General features: G+C 45.4%; 1 protein-coding gene across 6 annotated transcripts in view; it reads right to left on the reverse strand.

Annotated features, from left to right (window-relative positions):
- Nucleotides 1–24359, reverse strand: part of PATJ (PATJ crumbs cell polarity complex component) — a 1201300-nt gene that overhangs the window by 990887 nt on the left and 186054 nt on the right. For all 6 annotated transcript variants that reach the window (XM_069232550.1, XM_069232545.1, XM_069232547.1 and 3 more), the window contains exon 10: nt 5486–5574. In XM_069232550.1, the coding sequence (XP_069088651.1) occupies nt 5486–5574 (89 nt within the window). The remainder of the gene's footprint in view (nt 1–5485; nt 5575–24359) is intronic.

Genomic DNA, 24359 nt, shown 5'->3' on the forward strand with positions numbered 1-24359 from the left:
GCCACTCTGGTCGAGTCCAACCTGGTCAAAAAGTGTGGGTGACAGCACCAGTAGAGCCTAGGGCGATCCAAGACAAGTGGACTGGACCTTTTGAGGTGGTGGAGTGCAAGAGTGAAGTCACCTATCTCAAGGTTCTGCAAAGTCTGTCCCGGAGAGCTGAGTCCATGCCAGATTTTTAGCATATCCACATTTAGTAAAATGTAAATTTCTGAAACATCTTTTTTCTAAATGTGCATTGCAGAACCCTGACCTATCTGGTGGACCTGCAGACTCCCAGAAACCCTTTAAGGGTCCTGCATGTTAACCGCCTCAAACCACACTTTGAGCGGACTGAACTGTCTATTCTCCTTGCAACAGATGATGGGGTGTAGGAGAGTGAGCCTCTTTCTGACCTCCTGTCTGCAGGAGAAAAAGATGGGTCTGTGGAGGGAGTGATCCTTTCCCCCTTACTGACTGCAGAGCAGCAGAGGGGCTGTCGCCAGGTGTTGGGACAGTTCGCATCACTGTTTTCCCTGATCCCAGGGGTCACACACTTGTGCACACATGATGTGGACACTGGGCACAGTCAACCCATTAAACAGAAAGTTTACAGGGTGACTGACAGGGTCAGGGCTAGCATTAAGTATGAGGTATCCAAGATGTTAACCCTAGGGGTTATTAAGCATTCCAGCAGTCCTTGGGCGAGCCCAGTGGTATTGATCCCAAAGGCTGCTGCACCTGGTGCCACTGCAGAACTCAGGTTCTTTGTATACTACCGGGAACTCAATGCAGTCAGCAAGACTGACGCACACCCAATCCCCCGACCTGATGAGCTCATTGATCGGTTGGGAGCTGCCACCTACCTCAGCACGTATGACGTAACGTCTGGGTATTGGCAGATTGCATTGACTGAGGGAGCCAAGGAGAGGTCTGCATTTTCTACCCCAGATGGTCACTTTTAAATTAAAGTGATGCCATTTGGGATGAAGAATGCCCCTGCCACCATTCAGAGTTTGGTCAACCGGGTGTTATCTGGGCTGGATGAGTTCAGTGCCGCCTACCTGGATGACATTGCTGTTTTTAGTTCCACATGGGAGGAACATCTACAACACCTCTGCAGAATGTTGGAGGCCCTGCAGAAGGCAGGCCTCACTATTATGGCAAGCAAGTGCCAAATAGGGCAGGGTTCTGTGGTGTACTTGGGACACCAGGTAGGGAGTGGTCAGGTGGCACCCCTACAGCCAAAAATAGACACCATTCTGGCTTGGGAGCCCCCCTCCCCCCAAAAACCCAGACCGAGGTGAGAGCCTTTTTAGGCCTCACTGGCTACTACAGGAGGTTTGTCAAGGGGTATGGTACCATTGTTACCCCCTTGACTGAGTTGACTTCTAGGAAGAAACCCAAAAAGGTGATCTGGACAGAGGCTTGCCAGACTGCTTTTGATGCCCTGAAGGCTGCCATGTGCACAGCACCTGTTCTGAAGGCACCAGACTACTCCCAGGAGTTTCTTGTGCAAACAGACACCTCAGAGCATGGTATTGGAGCAGTACTCTCACGGCTCAATGAAGAGGGCCTAGATCAACCAGTAGCCTTCATTATCAGGAGGTTACTTCCCAGGGAACGTAGGTGGCGTGCCATAGAACGTGAAGCTTTTGCTGTGATCTGGGCACTGAAGAAGCTAAGGCCCTACTTGTTTGGGACTCACTTCCGGGTTCAGACCGACCACAGGCCCCTCAGATGGTTAATGGAGATGAGGGGTGAGAATCCAAAACTGTTGAGGTGGTCCATTTCCCTACAGGGGATGGACTTTACGGTGGAACACCACCCTGATACAGAACACACCAATGTTGATGGTCTGTCCAGATTCTTCCGCCTTAGTGATGAGAACTCTCATGAGGATGGGTAGTTGCTCCCCACCTTCTGCTGGGGGGAGGAGGAGCACATGTTAAACTTGCCATTCTTGGCATGGTCTCCTCAAACTTTTTGCCTGTTTCCCAAGTTGTTGATGTGTGTGTGTGTGCGGGACTCTGTTTTTGCTGTTTTTGTTACTCTGGGCACTTTACCACTGCTATTCAGTGCTAAAGTGCAAGTGCTCCTGTACAAATTATGTATGTAATTGGTTCATCCATGATTGGCATATTTGATTTACTGGTAAGTCCCTAGTACAGTGCACTTGAGGTGCCTAGGGCCTGTAAATCAAATGCTACTAGGGGGCCTGCAGCACTGGTTGTGCCACCCACATTAGTAGCTATGTAAACATGGCTCAGACCTCCCACTGCAGTGTCTGGTGTGCAGTTTGTAACTGTAAATTCAACTTGGCAAGTGTACCCACTTACCAGGCCTAAACCTTCCCTTTTCTTACATGTAAGACACCCCTAAAGTAGGCCCTAGGTAGCCCCATGGGCAGGGTGCAGAGTATGTTTAGGGTAGGACATATACTAATGTGTTTTAAAAGTCCTAACAGTGAAATACTGCCAAATTCCGTTTTCACTGTTGCAAGGCATATCCCTCTCATAGGTTAACAAGGGGGCTGCCTTTAAATATGATTAAAGTGTATATTCCCTTTGGGAGCAGATAGACATGGAGTTTGGGGTCTCAGCTCACAATTTAAAAATACATCTTTTAGTAAAGTTTATTTTAAGATTGTGTGTTTGAAAATGCCACTTTTAGAAAGTGAGCATTTTCATGCTTAAACCATTCTGTGACTCTGCCTGTTTGTGGTTTCCCTGTCTGGGTCAGTTTGACAGTTGGGCGGTTTGCACCTCTCTCTTGACAGTGACACAAAGGGAGCTGGGGGGTAGCCTGCATATCCTGATGAGCCATTTGTGCTAGGATGAATGGGAGGAGTGGTCACTCACACCTGAAACGGTTGTGCCTGCCCTCACACAATACAGTCTCCAACCCCCTGGTGTGTGTCTGGGGCCTGACCTGGGCAAGGCAGGATTTCACAAACAAGGGAGACCTTTCTGTGAAGTAAGCCTACTTCAAAGGGCAAAATGGGTATAAGAAGGGCACCCAAAACCACAGACTTTAGCTCACTTCTGGAAATCAAGAGGAACCTCTGCCTGGAGAAGAGCTGAAGAGCTGAGGAAGAAGAGCTGCCCTACGTGTGACTGTGCGTTGTGGAGCTATCCTGCAGTTGCTGCTTCTGCCTGTGCAAGGGGACAAAGACTGGACTTTGTTGTGCATTCCTGCTTGTGAAGAACTCTCCAAGGGCTTGAAACTGAGCTTGCCTCCTGTTGTTGAAGTCTCAGGCTATCAAAGACTTCCCCTGCCAGCATCTGGACTCTCTGCGTGACTCCTGCCCTGCCAAGTGGTGCCCTATCCAGTTCCTGGGGCCTTGAAAGGTGAAGCTGGCAGACCAAGGTTGTAAATCCATGCACAGACCGCCGTGCGGGGGGATTTTTGATGCAACCTCCTAAGCGTGGCTGAAAAACAACATGCCACCAGCTTTGCGGCTGAAATCGACGCTCCGCCTGCAGCATGGCTGGGAAATCAACACACACGGCTGGAGAAACGACAGACGGCATCGCTGATGGAGGCTGCAATGACGCAACATCGCTGGGTGCGGAAAAACAACGCAAGCCTGCCCGGACCCAAGGTGTTTTGTCAGGATCGATGCATCTCTCCCATGCGGGGAAAGAAACGACGCACGCCGATGGACCAGAGAAAGAGAAACAACGCACGACCTCGCTTACGGGTAAGAAACCGATGCACCGCCAACCTTTTTCAACGCACACTCGCCTGTGCGTGTTATTTTGACGCTACCCAGGTACCTTTCAATGCTAACAGTGTTATAATTGTTTTCTCAAGGATTTAAGACTCTTTTTGCTTTTTAATTAATGACTTGTGTATGTTGGATTTTTGCCGTTTTCGTCTTGTTTTGTTTAAATAAATATTTTCTGTTTTTCTAAACCTGTATTGTGTCATTTTGTTTTGTTTTCATTAAGCTACTGTGTGTGTTAGTACAAATACTTTACACCTAGCACTCTGAAGTTAAGCCTGCCTGCTCGTGCCAAGCTACCAAGTGGGTGAGCGGGGTTAGCTGAGGGTGATTCTCTTTTACCCTGACTAGAGTGAGGGTCCTTGCTTGGACAGGGGGCAACGTAACTGCCAACAAAAGACCCCATTTCTAACATATATAATAGCACCACCCTAGAACATCGACATTTACTTAGATGATTTGGATATCAGCCGCTATGGTCAGAAGCTAAGGAATCAACATTGTCTCCTTTGCCGGCGACACCCAACTCATCCTCTCCCTTTCCAACGATCCCAACACAACCAGACACAACTTCCGCAAAGGCATGGGAGCAGTAGCCAACTTTTTGAAAAACAGCTGCCTTCAACTCAACGCGAAAAGACAGAAGTACTCATCATGGGCCCTCAATCCAACGCGTGGAACGACTCCTGGTGCCCACCCGCCCTTGCAGCCCGCCCACATCCACAAACCAAGCCCGCAACCTGGGGTTCATCTTGGACTCCAAACTCAACATGGACAGCCAAATCAACTCAGTCACAACCACCTGCTTCTGCACCCTCCGCTTCCTATGCAAGACCTTCAAATGGATCCCCCTCTAACACAGAAAGACCGTCACACACGGTCTCATCACCAGCAGACTGGACTACGGCAACGCGCTCTATGCTGGGATCAACAAAAAACTCACCCGTGCTCTATGCTGGGATCAACAAAAAACTCACCCGCGCTCTATGCTGGGATCAACAAAAAAACTCACCCGTGCTCTATGCTGGGATCAACAAAAAAACTCACCTGCGCTCTATGCTGTTTCAACAAAAAACTCAACCGCGCTCTATGCTGGGATCAACAAAAAACTCAACCGCAAACTACAGAGCATCCAGAACGCCGCCGCCAGACTGGTCCTCGACCTGCCTCGATACCGACACATCTATCAACACCTGCTCACACTACACTGGCTCCCCACAGAGAAAAGAATCATCTTCAAGATTCTCAGCCACGCACATAAGGCCCTCCACGACACCGGACCAGCCTACCTGAATAGGCTACTCAACTTCCGTGTACCCCAAAGGACCCTACGCTCAGCCCAGCTCCCTCTCGCCAAAGTACCCCGCATCAGAAAAACAAGAACAGAGGGACACTCTTTCTCCCACATTGCAGCTACAGCCTGGAACACCCTTAAGCTCCACCTCAGATGGACTACCCCCCTCCTCAACTTCACAAAGGAGCTGAAAAGACGGCTTTTTGAAGAACCACCTCACTGATGGATGCCACACGAGAACCCACCCCCCTCAGCGCCTTGAGACCCCTGCGGGCGAGTAGTCATGCTTAAGAAGCACTGATTGATTGATTATAACATTCAAGGATATTTTTTAAAGAATATGGAGCACCCTATTTTCAGGGAGCATCTGATATTATCAAGCCTATAACAAGCACAATCATTTCTACCATGAAAGCTTCGAGGAAATAATCACCCATTCTAGATACTTAAACAACAGAAAGGAATAAGGTTTGTCATCTTCTACTCACAGCGATTATTCTGTCCATCGGTTGAATCCGTCCGCTGTGATCTGCAGCACTGTCTGGAATAATACCTTTCACAAATATACCAGCAGAATCTACAACAAAAAAATATCTTTTCATGTACACAATAACGAACAAAACACAACGTGTCCCAATGGAAAGTAAATAGGCCGAATTTGCTTGAAGGTGATACAATATTGAACTTTGTGAACAGCTGCTTCTCATTTTGCATAATAAGTATTAGAAAATTCTGGCATCTACAGGGAGTGCAGAATTATTAGGCAAGTTGTATTTTTGAGGATTAATGTTATTATTGAACAACAACCATGTTCTCAATGAACCCAAAAAACTCATTAATATCAAAGCTGAATATTTTTGGAAGTAGTTTTTAGTTTGTTTTTAGTTTTAGCTATGTTAGGGGGATATCTGTGTGTGCAGGTGACTATTACTGTGCATAATTATTAGGCAACTTAACAAAAAAAATATATATACCCATTTCAATTATTTATTATTACCAGTGAAACCAATATAACATCTCAACATTCACAAATATACATTTCTGACTTTCAAAAACAAAACAAAAACAAATCAGTGACCAATATAGCCACCTTTCTTTGCAAGGACACTCAAAAGCCTGCCATCCATGGATTCTGTCAGTGTTTTGATCTGTTCACCATCAACATTGCGTGCAGCAGCAACCACAGCCTCCCAGACACTGTTCAGAGAGGTGTACTGTTTTCCCTCCTTGTAAATCTCACATTTGATGATGGACCACAGGTTCTCAATGGGGTTCAGATCAGGTGAACAAGGAGGCCATGTCATTAGATTTCCTTCTTTTATACCCTTTCTTGCCAGCCACGCTGTGGAGTACTTGTACACGTGTGATGGAGCATTGTCCTGCATGAAAATCATGTTTTTCTTGAAGGATGCAGACTTCTTCCTGTACCACTGCTTGAAGAAGGTGTCTTCCAGGAACTGGCAGTAGGACTGGGAGTTGAGCTTGACTCCATCCTCAACCCGAAAAGGCCCCACAAGCTCATCTTTGATGATACCAGCCCAAACCAGTACTCCACCTCCACCTTGCTGGCGTCTGAGTCGGACTGGAGCTCTCTGCCCTTTACCAATCCAGCCACGGGCCCATCCATCTGGCCCATCAAGACTCACTCTCATTTCATCAGTCCATAAAACCTTAGAAAAATCAGTCTTGAGATATTTATTGGCCCAGTCTTGACGTTTCAGCTTGTGTGTCTTGTTCAGTGGTGGTCGTCTTTCAGCCTTTCTTACCTTGGCCATGTCTCTGAGTATTGCACACCTTGTGCTTTTGGGCACTCCAGTGATGTTGCAGCTCTGAAATATGGCCAAACTGGTGGCAAGTGGCATCGTGGCAGCTGCACGCTTGACTTTTCTCAGTTCATGGGCAGTTATTTTGCGCCTTGGTTTTTCCACACGCTTCTTGCGACCCTGTTGACTATTTTGAATGAAACGCTTGATTGTTCGATGATCACGCTTCAGAAGCTTTGCAATTTTAAGAGTGCTGCATCCCTCTGCAAGATATCTCACTATTTTTGACTTTTCTGAGCCTGTCAAGTCCTTCTTTTGACCCATTTTGCCAAAGGAAAGGAAGTTGCCTAATAATTATGCACACCTGATATAGGGTGTTGATATCATTAGACCACACCCCTTCTCATTACAGAGATGCACATCACCTAATATGCTTAATTGGTAGTAGGCTTTCAAGCCTATACAGCTTGGAGTAAGACAACATGCATAAAGAGGATGATGTGGTCAAAATACTCATTTGCCTAATAATTCTGCACTCCCTGTAATGACAGTTGTCAAAATTCCATACAGGAGCAATCATTAAAAAAAGAGCATTCTGTATTTACCGGTCTGGGAATACACTGCTAACAATGTTTGCTTCAAGATATCAGAGAGGAAGGAAACTCGATCTAGAGTTTTACCAGGTTGAAAGAGATTATGTTATTATTTAATTTTAACTCTTCCGTTAGTCTAGTGCATAAGATAACTTTCCCATCCCAAAAAGCACCCTCCTTCGTGAGAAAAGAAAAAGTGAATTGCTTTTAAAATCCTTCTATTTCTTTTTTTATCTGGACATAGGAATATATTTGAGCGTTTAACTGTCCACCAAAGACAGTGGTTTGGGGTTTCGTTTTCCCAAGATACTCATCAGCAACAATGTGTGTCCGTGCTTAGTAATTGGTGTATGAGAGGAGCCTGCCCTCGCACCCCAAACAATCCATATCTGTTCAGGGAAAAAAAGCTCTGCAAATGCTCTCATGCTTTCACTTTCAACTCGAAACTTTGCCCACAGCTCTAAGGTCAAATGTCAAAGTACAACTTCCTTTCATTTCTTCACATATTTCTTTGGCACCTTTTAACCCCTTAATTTCTGAGGTTTTTCATTCAAGTGCTGAGCCTTTTTTGGGCCACTTGGGGTACGTCTCACTTAGGGCTTCGTAACTTCTTTCCACATAAGGCATCAACGCCTAATTTGCGTCCTTTTTTCCACATCATCATGGGGATTCTGAAGGTATCCAGGATTTGTGGATTCCCCTTAAAGGGGCAGGGATAAGAGCTAAAACATAGCTAAGGTTTTAGTTTTTTTTGGAAAAATAGATCATCATGGGGATTCTGAAGGTATCCAGGATTTGTGGATTCCCCTTAAAGGGGCAGGGATAAGAGCTAAAACATAGCTAAGGTTTTAGTTTTTTTTGGAAAAATAGATCATCATGGGGATTCTGAAGGTATCCAGGATTTGTGGATTCCCCTTAAAGGGGCAGGGATAAGAGCTAAAACATAGCTAAGGTTGGAGGTTTTGGAAAAATAGAAAGAAGCCCTTTTTTTAATACAAAAATGGCATCACCAAAACGTTTGATGTGCTAAAGTCACCATCATTCCATCTTTCAGGAACATACAGAGCTGAATCAATAAAACTAGTTTTTCTTTTTTTTTTTTACCACAGATTTGGCATTTGTTTTCAAAGAGGTAGATCATTTTTCCTAATTTATGTGCTTTCAACTTATTTCCAATTTGTGTTGGAAACCGATGTGAAACCCATGGGTGATCCAAGAAAGCTAGACATTTCTGAAAAGTAGACACACTTCTGAATTCAGCAGGGGGTAATTTCTGTAGATTCCTCAAGCTTTTCCCAGAGGAACTAAATGTTAAAATAAAATATAGCAAATGAGCAGCAAAGAACGGTCATTTGTGACAACCTTGTCATCTATATCTTATTGCCACAATGGCAGATTTACAAAAGCAAAATACCACCACGTCAGCTAGACTCTACTGAACGCCTGGATATAACAAGGTTTTTGTAGGTTGTTCATGAACCTGACATACCCAAAGCCAACAACTGAGCAGCATCTTACAATAGATTTTCATTGTATATACAGTAAATCAAACAGTAAAATATATAGAATGAAAAATGAGTATGAAGGAAGCTTATGTATTTATGAAATGTACACCTGATTCCAAGTTTAGGAGCAGTGGTTATTTGTACTCTTCTGAATTTGTGGGTATCCATACTAGCATGTGATTCAGAGTGCATGTTTCAAAAGGCTTCTTTCTTACACAGTGGCCTACATTTGGAATGCACAAATGTAGAGAAATCCCATCGGAAAAAATAAATGTTCCACTGTTCAGAATTTCCACATGCCTCCTGATGAAAATGGTACCTCACTTACGTAGGTAGGCCTGCTGCCTGCCAGTGGCGGCTGCTGCCAATCTAAACGTGTGGCTGGTAGTGGTGGAGGTGGTTGGGGGGAAAGGGGCGGAGGTGTAAGGGTAATAATAATAAATAAAAACCTTGCCTGCTGCAAGCCGCCTCAGTGCTCCTCTCCTTCCTGGCTCAGACATGATATATAAAACAATAATAAAATTGTTATCATTTTATTTTTCACTGCCTTACTCTGAGCAGAGGGCGACGCTCCTCCGCTAATACAGTGGAGCCACCCCTGGTGCCAGTGACAAGTATGGGCCTAAAAGGCAACAGGATACATCACAATATTTTACTGCAAACAAACCCTTTCTTGTATTGTGGGAAGCTGTGGATTTTTGGCGCTAGCTTAGCATGTTGGAAAAAGTAGCAACCTTGCAAATTTTTGAACACTAAACAGCTAGGGGAATCCAGGGAGGGGTGACTTGTGTGTTTTTTTTTTTTTTTTACTCAGAAACCCCTGCACAAACCTCAAACTTTTGCCAAAAACATCCATTCTACTCACAAGTTCCGGAGTCAGTGGGGATCCACAAATTTAGTACCACCCAGCTGTCAAACCTGTGTGCTCAGCCTACTGCAGGCGACAGGAACGGATCAAACCAAGATCGATGGGAGTTCCACTACGGGACTAAAGGGGTTAATGGTGGTGTTGTAATTTGATTAACAGAATAAAGTGCACTGACAGTTTTTAGCACCAAAGCCAACCATGATATGGATAGGATTTTGTATGTTTGAGAACTGCCCCCTTCATAAATAAATGTATATGAAGGGGGCATATGACAGTCAAAGTACCTCTCTTGCTTCTGTGCTGATTGCTATGTAAGTTAAGGTTAGGATAACGCTCTTGCTTCTGCAATGATTGTTATAACAGTAAGCTTACCTCTCTTACTTCTGCAATGATTTTAATTTGATGGTAACTTGTGCCTGGCAGAGATAACACTTTTACAACCTGGCTATATTACACTTGTCCTTGCATGCTGATATTGTCCCGATAATGCTCTTTGGGACCCATGTCCACGAACAGACTGGAGCATACACATCCGAGACTGCTGCCTTCAATCCAATGACTTTGCTAAAACAACAGAGTTGATGATGAAACAGCCTCCTTTTTCCTTTCACAGTGAGCCATGGTTAATGTTGCAGCTTTGTCAAAGCATTCATACCTCTATGTAGCCTCAGGTCACTGTCTACAGTAGCTCATATATCCTCGAGGGCAGGCAGTATTAAAGACATTTAAGCACAAACAATGAACATTGAACATAAACAGGCACAGTTGCAACCTAATGAATGAATCCTATGATAGTATTTACACTATGAAGCAAGCATTAACACAGGCTCACAGGCCATACCAGTGTCCATTCCAGGTAGGCCTACAACAAAAGAAACACACATTGACACAACTCATATGACAATAACCAAATGGACAAACAACATATTATACCAAACTGAGGAGCCACAAAATAATATATTATGTAACACAGAAGTGATCAATACCTTTAAATCGAAACAGTATTATCCTACATGCCAAAAGAAAAGACAGGCACAGGTTCAGGGAATAAATGAATATACACAACTGAAAAAAGCTACATTAGCTTGTAAATATCTGTGCTATGATGAGAACAGTCTTATAATGACGTGCTTGAGCGTTTAGAACTGCCTTAGAATTTTGCTGGCCAGCTTAATAGGAAGTAAAACAAGAATGTGCCTGTAACAGAAGCTCGACATCAGACCCCTGAACTAGCTCCACAAACTCGTGCTTTAGCATTACGTGGTTTAGAGGCACACAACACGGGAGTTTTGTTTGCTTATAGGCTTGCATTATTTGATAGCCCTGCCTACTTCTCTTAGCCCTGCTGTCACAGGACTGGTTAATAAAGAAAACTGTAATTCACAGACCCTCTTCCCAGCGTTTTCAATCTAAACAGGCTTAAAACTATGTCTTGTCAGATGAGATAACTGTTTGCATTAGCATATCTTGCGAGAGAGCAGTGCTGAGCACAACGTGGGATTTTATACCTTGCATTTCCTATTTTTATGGCAGAGGATATGCTTTTTCACAACGCCGGTGAGGACGTGTGGTATGCCAGCCACTGTGAACTTCAAAAGCTTTAAAATAGGCAAAATGTTTATTAGTCTATGATCCTTGCTGGTTGTATTACACGGACAATGTTTAATGAGAAACTGTTGAACATATGAGATTGCCTGCTTAATTTGTGCAATATGTACATGTACAAGAGGATCTACGTTTGAATCCCGGCCTCAGTGCTGGACTCAATATCATGTGACTCTAGGCAAATTACTTAATCACCCTATGCCTAAACATGTGCAAGGTAATGCGTGTAAAATGTATTTGTATGGTCCTCATGTGATGTACACAATCTTTTAGATCATCTCCCGACCCCTCATGTAAATTATGGTTCTCCATTGCTAGGTCTGTGCTATATAAATACCAATACGTACACACTTTGACAGGAATTGCAGAGTACCAAAACTAAGAACCTTATTAAAATGTACATGACCACTCTCAGAACGTGGAGGAAGGTGGGATCAGTAAGATATCTCCAGACAGAATATCTACTAGAAAGATCATTACCACTACTAAGTAGTTTATTCACTTGATGAATATTTCTACCTGTAAATTCCTCACCTCTTGAACCAATATCCAAGGAGTACCTCAAAGGTGGTGGGTCTGAAGTTATGGTAAGCAAGGAAGTCCTGTAAAACACATCTGGCTAGGGAGGAGACAAAATGGCAGTGGAATAGGAGTGCTGTTGCGGAGCTCTGCCATCAGACACAGGCCGGGAGTGGCTGGAACCGTGCAAAACGCCTCCTCCCTTGGCAAGACACTGTTGGAGGGCTTGAGGATGGTGGGATGCCCGCTTAGAGCTCATCTGGAGCCGTGGATGCGGAGGGCACAGCGCGGGGCGGAACGGAGGCGGTCGGCAGCCCCAGGACAAAATGGCAGCCATGTGATATGTTGGAGGGGGACCCTGCCAGAGTCGTTTGAGGTGGGTGTCAGGCAGGGAAGGAACTGCAGGACAGCCCGAGCAATATTGAAAGGGGGGGCTGCTGCGCTCCTCCGCTGGCACAGCGTAAAGGTAGAGCCTGAAGGCTGAGCGCACTGAAGATGCCTGCGAACTGGTGCAATTGGGGGCTTGCACAGCGAATGGGTGTGAGAACCCCTCTCCCCCTTCTTTATCCCTGAGATGGAGGCCCACGGCTGGTGGGATTTGACTGGGCACCCCTGAAAAGAAGGGCATTGGGTGCAGCTGGGGGTAGCAGAGGCACGACTAGGAGTACTGTTCAACTGGGGTGAGGCTGGAGGAGATACGGGTGGATCCAGGGAAGAGACACTTGGACCAGGGTGCGGTCACGAAGGGGCCAATGGACGGCAGGCCTGACGACGGCAGTGGTGAGGAAGTGCTCGACTGCTGAGCAGAGTGGTGTGTGGGGGGCTGAGGAGCGATGGGAGACAGGAGGAGAGAGCTCCAGAACCCATCCCTGTGGAAGAGGAATTGGAAGCCTGACGATTTATAGAGGGACCGGAGGCCCCCCAGTGGTGGTTACACCAGAGAGTGCCTGGCAGGCATTCTGGACACGGAAGCTGGCAACCCCCAGAGAGCGTGCAGGGCCCGAGGAGGCTCCTCCCCCCCCCCCCCACAGGGAAGCAGCTGACTAGTGCATAAAAAAGGGGGAGCTCATCCTGAATGCGACGGTTGCCCAGCGGAGTGGCCCTTGATGGTAGCCACGAATCTGAGGTCCAGCAAAGAGAGTAGGGAGCCAGTGGTGGAGGTTCTGCATGGACATCGCATGGTTCTCGCTGCAGAGGGAGCACCCCACATTGGACCGACATGGTGACACAAAGACATGGCAAGAAAGGAGGAAACCTGAAAGAGGTCTTTGCAAAAACCCCAGCAAAAAAAAAATAGGAACTTCTCCAGGGAGCCGCTGCGGATGGCGTGGGGGTCAAGCAATGGTGAATAGGTGGAGGAAGACACCACCCCGATAACAAAAACTTTCTTGTAACAATTATTTGGGGTGATTCAAGAGGACCTTGCTACCCACGGCCAAGTAACTTAAGAGTGAGGTTGCAACGCTGGGTCCGCAAGTTGACAGGGTGGAGTGCACTGATGATGTTCAAGAGGAAGAATTAGACCACTACAGGCGAGAAATTCTTTCCTCCAAGAAAGTAATCGTGAAATGCAATACAGACTTGAAGATTTAGAGAATGGTCATGGAGCTACAACATCCGCATTAAGGGAATACTAAAACAGGCAATGCCAGGGCCCGTCAAAGACTTTGTGATCCGCCTGTTTAGGCAGGTTGCGCCAACGCTCAAAGATCAGGAGATAATATTGAACCGCAGACACAGGACGGATTGTCCGTCCCATGATGGACACAGGACATACGCATGTGCCTCCATTACTACAAATGTAGAGAACAAATTTTGGCAGCAGAGCGCAATCTGAACACAATTGACTTTGAGGGCCACAAAATATATTTGTATCAGGATCTATCCTCACTAACATTGCAGCACCGACGTGCCCTTCAACCTGTCATGGCGTTGCTCCAAGAGAGAGGAATTTGCTGTAAGTGGGGCCACCCCTTCCGTCTACAGTTTGTTTGGCATAATGAGACACGCATTATCCGCATGTTGGAGGAAGCGGAATCTCTCCCATTTATGAACGTGGGACAGGGTGGACCTCCTCCAGAGGACCAAGACCGTGCCTCGCGGGCAGCCGCAGGGGGCCGTGTGCGTGCAGCTCGACAGCGAAAGGGTAAAACCCATAAACCATTTGAGAAGGAGAGCAGGAAGGAGAGGACGGACCTGCTTGCGAATGACGGATAGGTCTCCTCCCCCCTCCCATAAAGGAGCCTGCTAGGTAGAACTTACTAGCCGGTGATAAGCAACTTAAGGCGGCCAGAAGCAGGAGAACAGACAAGAGTGGGAGCAGAGCTCCCACCATGAAGGATGACAGCAGGGAGGAGAATGATCTGATACAGTGGGATGTAATCCCCGATGGACCTTGTGTGGTTCCCAGGCGGGGAACTGGTTCAGTTTCTGGCTATCTAAATGTTCTATTTGTTTTTAAGTTGACTATACTTATCACACTTCACTTTTTGATGTCACTACTGGCAGCGTTAGCAGCTGACTTACTTAGACACAGACTGAGCCCCGGGGGTACTCTCACTTTATCTTACTCCGAGTGCATGTCTATCAAAGTATTTAGTCTCAATGTTAGAGGCCTTAATGCCCTAGTGAAGAGACAAGCCCTGCTCTCACTTCTCAGGGAATCCAAATGTGACTTAGGTTTGATGCAAGAATCACACCTGATATGAACGGACTGGAAGAGGCTAACATCACGCTGGTTCGATAGATAACCATTCGGCAGGCCCTGGAAAGCGGGTGCAGGTGGCGATTTTATTAGCTACACATTTCCCAGGGAAAGTGTTGGGTACCCAGCCGGAGATGAATGGGAGGCTCATTTCCTTGCACATAGACATACATGGATATCAAATTATGGTTGCTTGTATTTATGGCCCTAATAAGCATCAGGAGTTCCTTAGAGAGGCCATTGGGCAGATGCTTACTACTCCGGACACGGACATTCTTATAGGTGGCGGCCTCAATGTGGTCCTCGACACCCTCATGGACAGATCGGCACAACAACATGGGCAGACAGGGGCTTATTCTCTGGGCTTTTGACAATGGTTGAAGGATGGTGGGTTAATGGACGTTTGGCATGCTAACAACTCAACACTTAGAGAATACACATTTTTCTCAGCTGCACATCAGACAAATGCGAGACTAGACCTCTTCCTAGCCACCCCAGGTCTCATACATACAATCACACAGACAAAGATTGGGGTAGCGGTTCTTTCTGACCATGCTTCGATTACACTGCAATTCACAATACCGGCCCTGAAACAAGGTTATGGTTATGGCGACTCAACACTAAACTTCTTGCATATGCCGATGTGTGCACAGAAATGAGGGATACTATTAGATCTTATTTGGACATAAATGGCATACCGGAGACCTCGGTGCAGGGGTTTTGGGAAGCTCTGAAGGCCGTGGTAAGGGGCCAGCTTATAACCATTGCTACACGCGCTAACGCCCTCTGGAAGGGGAAGCGTCAGCAATTGGAGGCCAAGATATAGGAATTGGAGGGGAGGCGTTGGGGAACGGGCATTACTGAAACGAGGCAACAGCTTATGGTGACTCAAACAACTGAAGGCCTTAGACATGGACAGGGGGAAACATACTCTGCTGCGTACCAAACAACTGTACTATGTGGGGGGGGAAGGGCGGGATAACTCCTGGCCCACCGGATCTGCGCACAGGCGACAACACTGGGTAAATACCATTCAGACCTAGAACGTCGCGGTCACTAATAATGATGGGCAGATCCTGAAGGAATTTGAGACGTTTTATGCCTCCCTCTATACAGGGGAGCTAATGGAAGCAGAGGTAATCACGGGATACTTGGACTCGATGCCCTTGTCCCGAATTTCCCAGCCACTATCCAAAACATTGGATAAAGATATCACCCCCACTGAAGTTCTAATGTCTATACAACGCCTCCCCAAGGGCAAGGTGCTTGGACAGGATGGGCTTGGGGCAGAGTTTTATAACATTTTGGGGACCTCTTGGCTTCAGTATTGGCAGGGCTATTTAATGGCTTTGCTATTATGGGAACACTTACCTCGTTGATGCAATTGGGTACGATTACAGTTATTCCAAAGCCAGTAGGGACCCCACCAGAATTAGAATATTAGTGGTATCCCGATGGGGATATCAATCCCACAAAATAGCACTATACGCAGATGATGTTCTGCTGTATTTCACACAACCAAAGAGATCCCTCTTGGCTGTGTTGGAGGAACCGAACTCCTTTGTAAGTGTGGCTGGCTTCAGGGCCAATTTGTCTAAATGTTCCATCCTTAACTTGACAGTGCCGAAGATGGAGGCGGAGGCACTAAAGCCTATCCTGTTCTTTATGTGGGCCAAACAGGCAGTGCAATACTTGGGCATTCAAATTCGCATCACCCCGGAAACTACAGCTGAATGTAATTATACCTCCCTGTTGAGTGAGGCACGTGGGGCTTTGGCCAATTGGAGAGGCTATGGTCTCTCTTGGCAAGGCCGAGTAGCGTCTATCAAGATGCTGCTTTTGCCAAAAGCACTGTTCATTATGCAAATCCTGCCATTACAACCCCCACCTAAGGTACTTGATACAATCCAGATGCTGATATGGGAATTCATCTGGGCTGGGAAAAAGTTGAGAATGGTGCGGGCGCAGGCCTACCTGCCACAGTCGGAGGGAGGATTGGAGTCCCTCATCTGGTGGGTTACTACCAGGCTGCCCAGCTGCGTTACTTGGTGAAATGGTCCAGTGCACGCACTGAAAAGCACTGGTGCTTTATTGATCAGGCAGTGGCGGGACAACTTTTTTGGAGGGCTCCCTGGCTTCCTCGGGTACATTGCCCTCCTGGGGATCTATGTTTCTCCCATCCTGCAAACCACAATGGAAGTCTGGGACAAGGTACAAACACTTAAGGGTCGGTCTTCCCCCATATCTCCGCAAACACCAATTATTGGCAATCCAGATTTCCCCCAGCACTTACCAGGCACTCATTCAAGATTTGGCAGGTCTCCAACTGTAAAAGAATTGGAGATCTTTTTGATGCTCAAGGCATTATGGAATTTCCCCAGCTTCAATTGGCTTACGACCTCCAGCAGGCAGTCTATTGGCAATATCTGGCGATCCAGCATTGGGTGTCCTCTCCAACAATTTGACCGCATGCGGGTAGGCCCCTCCTTTCCATTGAAAAGTGATTATTAACACACATGAACGATAAGCGGTTTATCTTTGACATTTATGGCTTTTTTAATACGCCGCCGCACCTGACACAGACACCCGCGAGGGGAAGATGGTTAGCAAAGTGTGGGCATTTCTTTACAGACAGGGAATGGCAAGATGTGCCACACTGTGCACGAGTGACAGCCCGCAATATGAACACCAACTAATTATTTCTGAAAATAGGACACTACTGGTACTTCAGGCTGGCAGGGTAACGGGATGGCGGAAGGACACCACCGATCGGTGTTGGAAGAAATATGGACAGCTGGGTACACTAACACATATTCTGTGGCATTGCCCCCAAATAGCCCCCGTTTGGGACAACATCCTGAACGCCATTGACGAGGTTTATAACACTACCATACCACACTTTCCTAGTTACATCTTATTAGGGCTTCCAAATCCGCAGACATACCCCCTCAAAGCCCGAAAGGTAGAGCCATCACGCAGGTGATCAGAGCAGCTAAACAGCTTCTTTTCACCCGATGGGGTTCACAGGTGATCCCCACTCATGCAGACTGGCTGCATAAGCTATGGGATATATTGGGAATGGTGAAACTGACGGCAGTGGCTACTGGATCCCTGCCCACTTTTGATACAACCTGGGATCCCTGTATTTCCTATCTCTCTGACGAATTTACAGAACTGACGTGTCCATGTTACTTACGCGTCCTACGCTTGACTAGTTCAGACATATGCCTTACTGAGACAGCAGATACTGCATAGGGGTGATAGGTCTATCCACACTGGGGAATTGATGAGCAGGCTCTACGGTAGTGATTATGTATAGGTGCAGGGTGTTTGTCTTATTTCCCTGTTTCCCTACTCCCTTTTATTGTAGGTTTTCACTCCCCACCGGCCTGTGGTTGTAGTGGGTGCTGTTGTACAACTGTATAGAAAAAACAAAATTTAAATAAAGAGATTTAATCCCTAAAACAGATCTGGCAAAATAGCCATCCCTGAAGCCTTCAGTTGAGGCAATAATGCTTGATGAAGATCTGGACTAAAGGCCATGTCGCAGTATGGCAGTTATACAGCACAGGAATATTGGTGGACAATGCAGCAGATGCAGCATTTGCCCTGGTGGAATGGGTTCTGATGCCCTCAGGAGGCTCCTTCTTGTGAAGACTGTAGCAATTTTGTTGGGATCAACTTCTGCCTTCTAACACCAAGAGAAAAAAATGGGACCTACATGCAGAATAAATGATTTGGTAGAGGGGTTGACAGGTTAAAAAGATCGTGTCCAGCACCACAAAAGGCAGATCAACAGTACTCAAATCTGAAGGCAGGAATAGGGAGGATTTTGATGCTTGCATGCAAGACCTGCCACTCCCACAAAGATGGGAGGTTTTCCCTGAGCGAGCACATGGACGTACAAAGTACCACACACTCCAAGGCTAGTCTAGTGCTATTAAAATCAACTGTGGTGATCCAGATACATCTTCCTCAGAACCAGAGGAATCAGGGGACTGGGAGGAGATGTGTAATGGAGATGGAAGTCTGTTGGTTCAACACCAGCTGTGGCGAGCCTGCCACCAGAAGCCATTCATTAATTTATGAGAATACCGTGATTTCTGCCCTACAAAAATTTGCTGTGTCCACCTATGTGAAGACGTAGGGAGATGATTTTAGCACAAACAGGGGCGAATGAAAATTACAAGTGGAAGAGGCCTATTACAAAAAGTAGGTGTCTCCTTTGTGAATGCAGGATTGAAGCACTAATGTACGCATCCTGCAAGTTGAGGGACACCATCCTGTCATGAAACTCCAGAGCCGGAAACACCTTTGCGAAAGAAAGCATTTTGGACTTTTCATGCAGGAACAAAATTTGGTTATGTTTTCAGGAAGCAATGGGATGAAACCGTTCATCTTGTTTAGGAAGAATGTAACAGGAGTAGTCTCCCTGTCCCACCCTATTTTATGGTACTGAGTCCTCAGCCCCTGACCCACAGAGCAAAAACTTTCTGCTGAAGAATGCAGATGACTGAAAAAAAAAAAAAAAAAAAAAGGAAATGTAAGAAAACAACCTCTGGTAAGGAAGGGCATAAACTTGCTCAACAATTTGAAAGCCCCAATGGTGTGATTTGATGGATTGCTACAGTGCTAAGTAAAAGGACATTTTCTCTCATTCAAGCCACTTTAAAGGAGGGGTTAGAAAGAAAGAGGAAGAAGACTTTTGTTGCCGAGTTCAGCAGCCTTTGGCATCATTATACTTGCAGTACCTCAGAAAGAAATTTTTGGACTACTACACTGGCTGAGAGGGCTGGAACCACTTAAAAGGAAGACACCACTTTTGGTAGTTCTGAGTAAACTGTAGCGCTGAGGAAGCCAGTCCAAAGGACTGAGCCATGGCTTGGTCTTATCTGAAGGGCTTAAGTACTAAATCAACAGTCTCTCCAAAGAGGCATGCTACAGAAAGGCATGTCAATAACATTCACCTGGACATATCCCCTGGTTGGTGATGGAATAGCCCCATTAACCACACCTCTGAATCTACTATATCCAGATGAGAGCAGAGCGTATGTTTGGCCCATAACCCACAAGTTCAGCAAAATAGTCAGAGTTGATCATTGAGTTTAGGAAGAACAGGTGGTGCCATCTCCCATACCGCATGTGAGTAAAGAGAGAGGAGGCAAGATATGTTCATCTACTGCAGGGCAAGTGTCACAGGAGATAAGACTTTCCTCTTCTTCACCTAAAACCTTTTTGATGCCCTATCAATAGGTGTTGAAAGAATATAATCAGGGAAAAGAAAGAACCATCTTGAAAGAAAAGAACGACAAAAGAAGAAGCTAGGTCACAAGGGTCTCTAGTGAAGGGTAAGCTGTCACAGGTTTTAGGTCCCCATGTGATGGCAGCCTGCGATGCAGAGATTCAACTCAGAAATGAATGCAGGTTTGTTCCATGAGACCAAAATGAGGTCCGGCCACGCCTCACTGAAGAGGGGCAATGGTTTAATCACGGAAGATGCTCTTGGCAAACATTTCGAAATTGAAATTATTCTTGCTTTGCTCTCCAGGCAAAGGCAACTCAAGGATCTCTGTAGTCTTGCGAAGAACAGCCATAATAATGTAAATTAGTTCAATGGGAAGGTCCAAAGGACACTCAAGATCTTCCTCCACAGAGCTATCAAGGGCATAGATGTTGTGCTAGGCCACAGAGTCACCAGCATGTGTAATAGTGTGGTGATAAAGTTTTCTAACCTCACATCTACTAACATCGTCATGGTACTCAATGTTTGGCATTAGAGTGGAGTCTGAATAATTGCTAAATAGCCACTCTAACCAACCACCGTACTCAACACAAATGTCCACTATGAGCGAGTGGCAGTGGAATGTTCATTATTCCAATCACTTCCCAAAGGTAGATCCATAACTGGGTGCAAACTACAGTGCATGGACAAACCACAAGTGGGAAAAGAGAAAGGGAGGTAAAAGAGAGACCACATTGGCCAAGGCTCTCTCTCAGACCTGGTCAAAAACTAATAGGTGAGTCAGCAGTATCAGAGGTTACCATATACTGTATAGATTCTTATATGGAATACTGCTTCATAGCCACAAGAAAACCAGACATATTCAAACTAATATGCAGTTTACTGGTTTCTGAATGGAATTGACTGTCCTAATTCCTGGGAGGACCTACACAACTAGAAATCGAAAACTGAGCCAAGTAAACCATGAAAAGTATGGGTCCCAATATGCTACAAACGGTGCAAGACTATAGAAATCTCTGGAAAACACGAACCTAATGAGACCTGAAATGGGGCAAAACAAGCCAATGGTGTGCAGTGGGGTGGGGGTGGCAGACTCAGAGTTACATGTGGCAGTGCAACTTATGGTGACCTGGAAGTCTAAGTGTGATCTGTGAGGCTTTCCTGTCTAACCACTGACTTCTCCTGTGCCCCAGTGGATAATGAATATTTGGCCCCATCCCCCCCTATTCTGGTGCTGTATGATACTTGTGAGTTTTCTTGTTTTCAAATGTCAGGCATGCCTAGCTCTGGGTATGTGGTGTGCGATCCAACACAATGAAGCAAAGGCTTGTAAAAGGACTTCTACTAAATCAACTGCCGTTCTTTGCGTCGGGAGTCTACTAAAATGTCTCTCATCTTCTGACAATTTGCTGTTCTTTGCAATGGAACAGTGGGTGTCAAAGACGCACAAACATCAGTGAGAGAGCAACTAGCCCAGCTTTTGGTTTATGAGAAGGGTCAAACGTGCCAGAAGAGCATCAAGAAGAAGGTGAGCAAGGTCAACTGCAGCTGCAACAGATCTAATGGTGGGAAAACGACTTCTAGGGGGCTGCAGGCAAGACAGAGGGAAGTGGAGTGGAAGAAGGCTGGTATCACTTGTGTGAAGCCACAAATTGTGAGTGGTCTCCACCAGGGGCCTGAACTCTGGGAAAGGAGCAGGGGGCTTGTGGTCAACCGCCAAGACAGACACCAAAGATAATGTCACAGGTTATGATCAGGAAACAAAGTCTCTAGATGGAAGACCTACCCCTTAAGCCAGAGTGACACTGAGAAGCTGAAGAATTCCTCTTGTGATGCTCCCAGTGCTTCTTCAGAAATCAATTATTCTTGTCTATGTAAATGGCCTTCGTCAATGTATTACTGGTTGAAGGTGATCTAGAGACGGACCCAAGTCTCGAGCCTTAACCGGCCTAACATTCATCCCAGGTCTGAACAATGAAGAGTTTTACCTTCTGCTTCTTGGTGGTCTTGGCATGCATGAAGGCACACTCCTCACATGACATGGAGTCCTGATTAGTGCTCAAGCACAAAAGTCAGAATGACTGCATGTCTGAGAGCGATAGCTTGTTCTGACATAAGAAACAAGTTTAAATCCTGACTTTTTTGGGGGGAGGAGGGACATCATGAAAGACTGCAATAACATTTCAGAGACAATGTTCTTAAGAGAGCAACTCCAGATCCATGAAGGCCACGTAGAAAAAGGAAATGTAGTTAGTGTTCCGTGATGGTTCTTTATATGACTCTGTGATGTCATATCTTGGGTGGATCCTGAAGTAGAGACACCGCCTACTCTAGCAGGAGACCCATTTTAAGATTCTGGATCTAGTTTGATGCCTGGAGTAGACTCTAGAGGTGTGGTACCTGCAGGAAGACATATTCATCAGAATAGGTTATTTCAAGTTCATGCAATATAAAGGGAAAGAACAATCTTCCCAGTCCAATGTGGCTTTTATTGCACTGTTAAGCTATTCCATTCATTCTCGAGTTTAGCTGTACCTAAGTGGTTCTATTTTGCTGGCTGTTGACAGTCAACGAGACACTGAATATACTGCTTGTAAACCACATTTTATCAAAATTGTTGAAAGATTTGCAAATAACCTGCCAAATGTATGTACTGTTCTGAACTTGAGACAATTTTGATATTAAAATTACCATCTGGAAAGAGCTCTTTCTATAAATTACAAATTGGGTGAGATTTAGCATGATGCAGTTAAAGTTTAAAGTCTACTTGGACAAAAGAAAAGGAATTGAAACACTGCTTTGTAATATTTTCTGATGGAAAGTATGTTCTTCTGCACACACCAAATGCAGAACCTCGTCCACTTGAAAAAAGAGGATGCTCTGATATTGGAGCATTTGGATTCTGTCAGGCTGTCAGTGCTTCCTGTGGTACATTTAAAGGACCATAATAGATGAAATCAGGAGGCAGGCAGCCAAGCTCAAGCATTCAATCTGGAGTAAACAAATAAGACTCAGAGTCCTTGGAGGCGTTTTGGTTTGCACAGCTGATTCATATGTGGCCTCTGGGATATGTGGGGTATATCAAAGAACATAAACTGCTGAGGCCAGTTCAGAGATATTAGGATTATTCTAGCTCTTAAGTACCTCAAGTTTGAGCCGTCTGGTTCTAATTCAGAAATGTAATTAATACAACCAGTTAAAAAACACTGCTCTTTGTTCCTACTTTGTGGTACCAAAGCTCTTGTATTTATTGTTGTCTGTGGTAGTGAAAACATTTAATTGCAGGTAACCTCTCTTCCAAAGATATTATGCAGGACCCCATTATAAATTAGCAACCCTGGAAATGCTGTGCTTCAAGCATCTCCAGTGGCTTTGGCAACACATTTGAAAAGTGTAAAGCCTGGATTTGATGTTTCCTGGCTAACAACCAGCACCACATGGTCTGCGCTTACAGAAACCGAGATTTTGACTTCAACCCATCCACTTATTTAAATGATAATCGTCTTTGATTTACTCATCTGAATTAGGATGACGCTTATTTACAACCAGGTGTACTACTCTAAACTGCAGCAGATTATCAGGTACAACTTTCCGTGAGGGACAGAGATGATTCATGTGGACTCCGATTTAGTAAGCGAACCATCAGCCACAATAGCTGCAAGGGTAACTTCACACTGAAAGAGTACTGTTCATAAGATTATTCAGGTGGCACTACTGTAGTAATAATTGTATAGATGTCTGGGGCAGTGTCCATTTGTTTGCCTTTGTCCTGAAAACTGATTCAAATGGACCTCCAAAAACGGTTGTAAATGTATCATGTCCAGACAGCTTTTGGAAACCACGAATACTGACAATGCCCTGGAGCCCTAAAAAAAATCTGCAGTTCTACTAGAGAGTCTCTCTTTAGTTGTTTGTGACATTTCAATTTAAATAAAGGTCAGTCTTTCTTCCAAATGACACGTATCTACAATTTGCCCTCTGCGACTGAAAAACTTGCATAGATGATGCAGTGGATTTGGGGTAGTTGACATCAAGCCCTAGGTTTTGCAAAAGAGACTATAATTTGGAAATCTAGCTATGCATTCTGGAAATAATGCCTTTATCACCCAATACTCCAGGAATGCCTACGTGAATATCTTTTTGTCTGAAATGCACTATGTCCTTGGTCATGCATTTGAAAAAATCTGATCAGTGTGACCTGATGGAAAGGAAACCTGTGGTGAATTATTTTAGTGAGGAAGTGGAGATGGGAAAATGTTTACGAAGGGACAGCATTAGCCCATTCTTTTGTGGCACAGATTCACTGGAATAAGGTTAGGTACATTTTTGGCTTGAAGGAGCTGGCACCACTTGCTTCTGCAGTAAGACAGTGACATTCTGTTGCAGTAAATGCTGAAAGAACTGCGAGACTTTTCAGTGAACTGGCAGAAGAAGGAAGTGATGTCTTGAGTCTTTTAGTTTGAATCAGTTTTTATTGTTTTTAGACCAGAGAGTGCCTTTTTAACAACACAGGTTAGTCAACAGTATTTGCAGTTTGATACATATATGGTAATGATCATCGGC

Source organism: Pleurodeles waltl, chromosome 4_2, assembly GCF_031143425.1.
Source record: "Pleurodeles waltl isolate 20211129_DDA chromosome 4_2, aPleWal1.hap1.20221129, whole genome shotgun sequence".
Taxonomy (NCBI): domain Eukaryota; kingdom Metazoa; phylum Chordata; class Amphibia; order Caudata; family Salamandridae; genus Pleurodeles; species Pleurodeles waltl.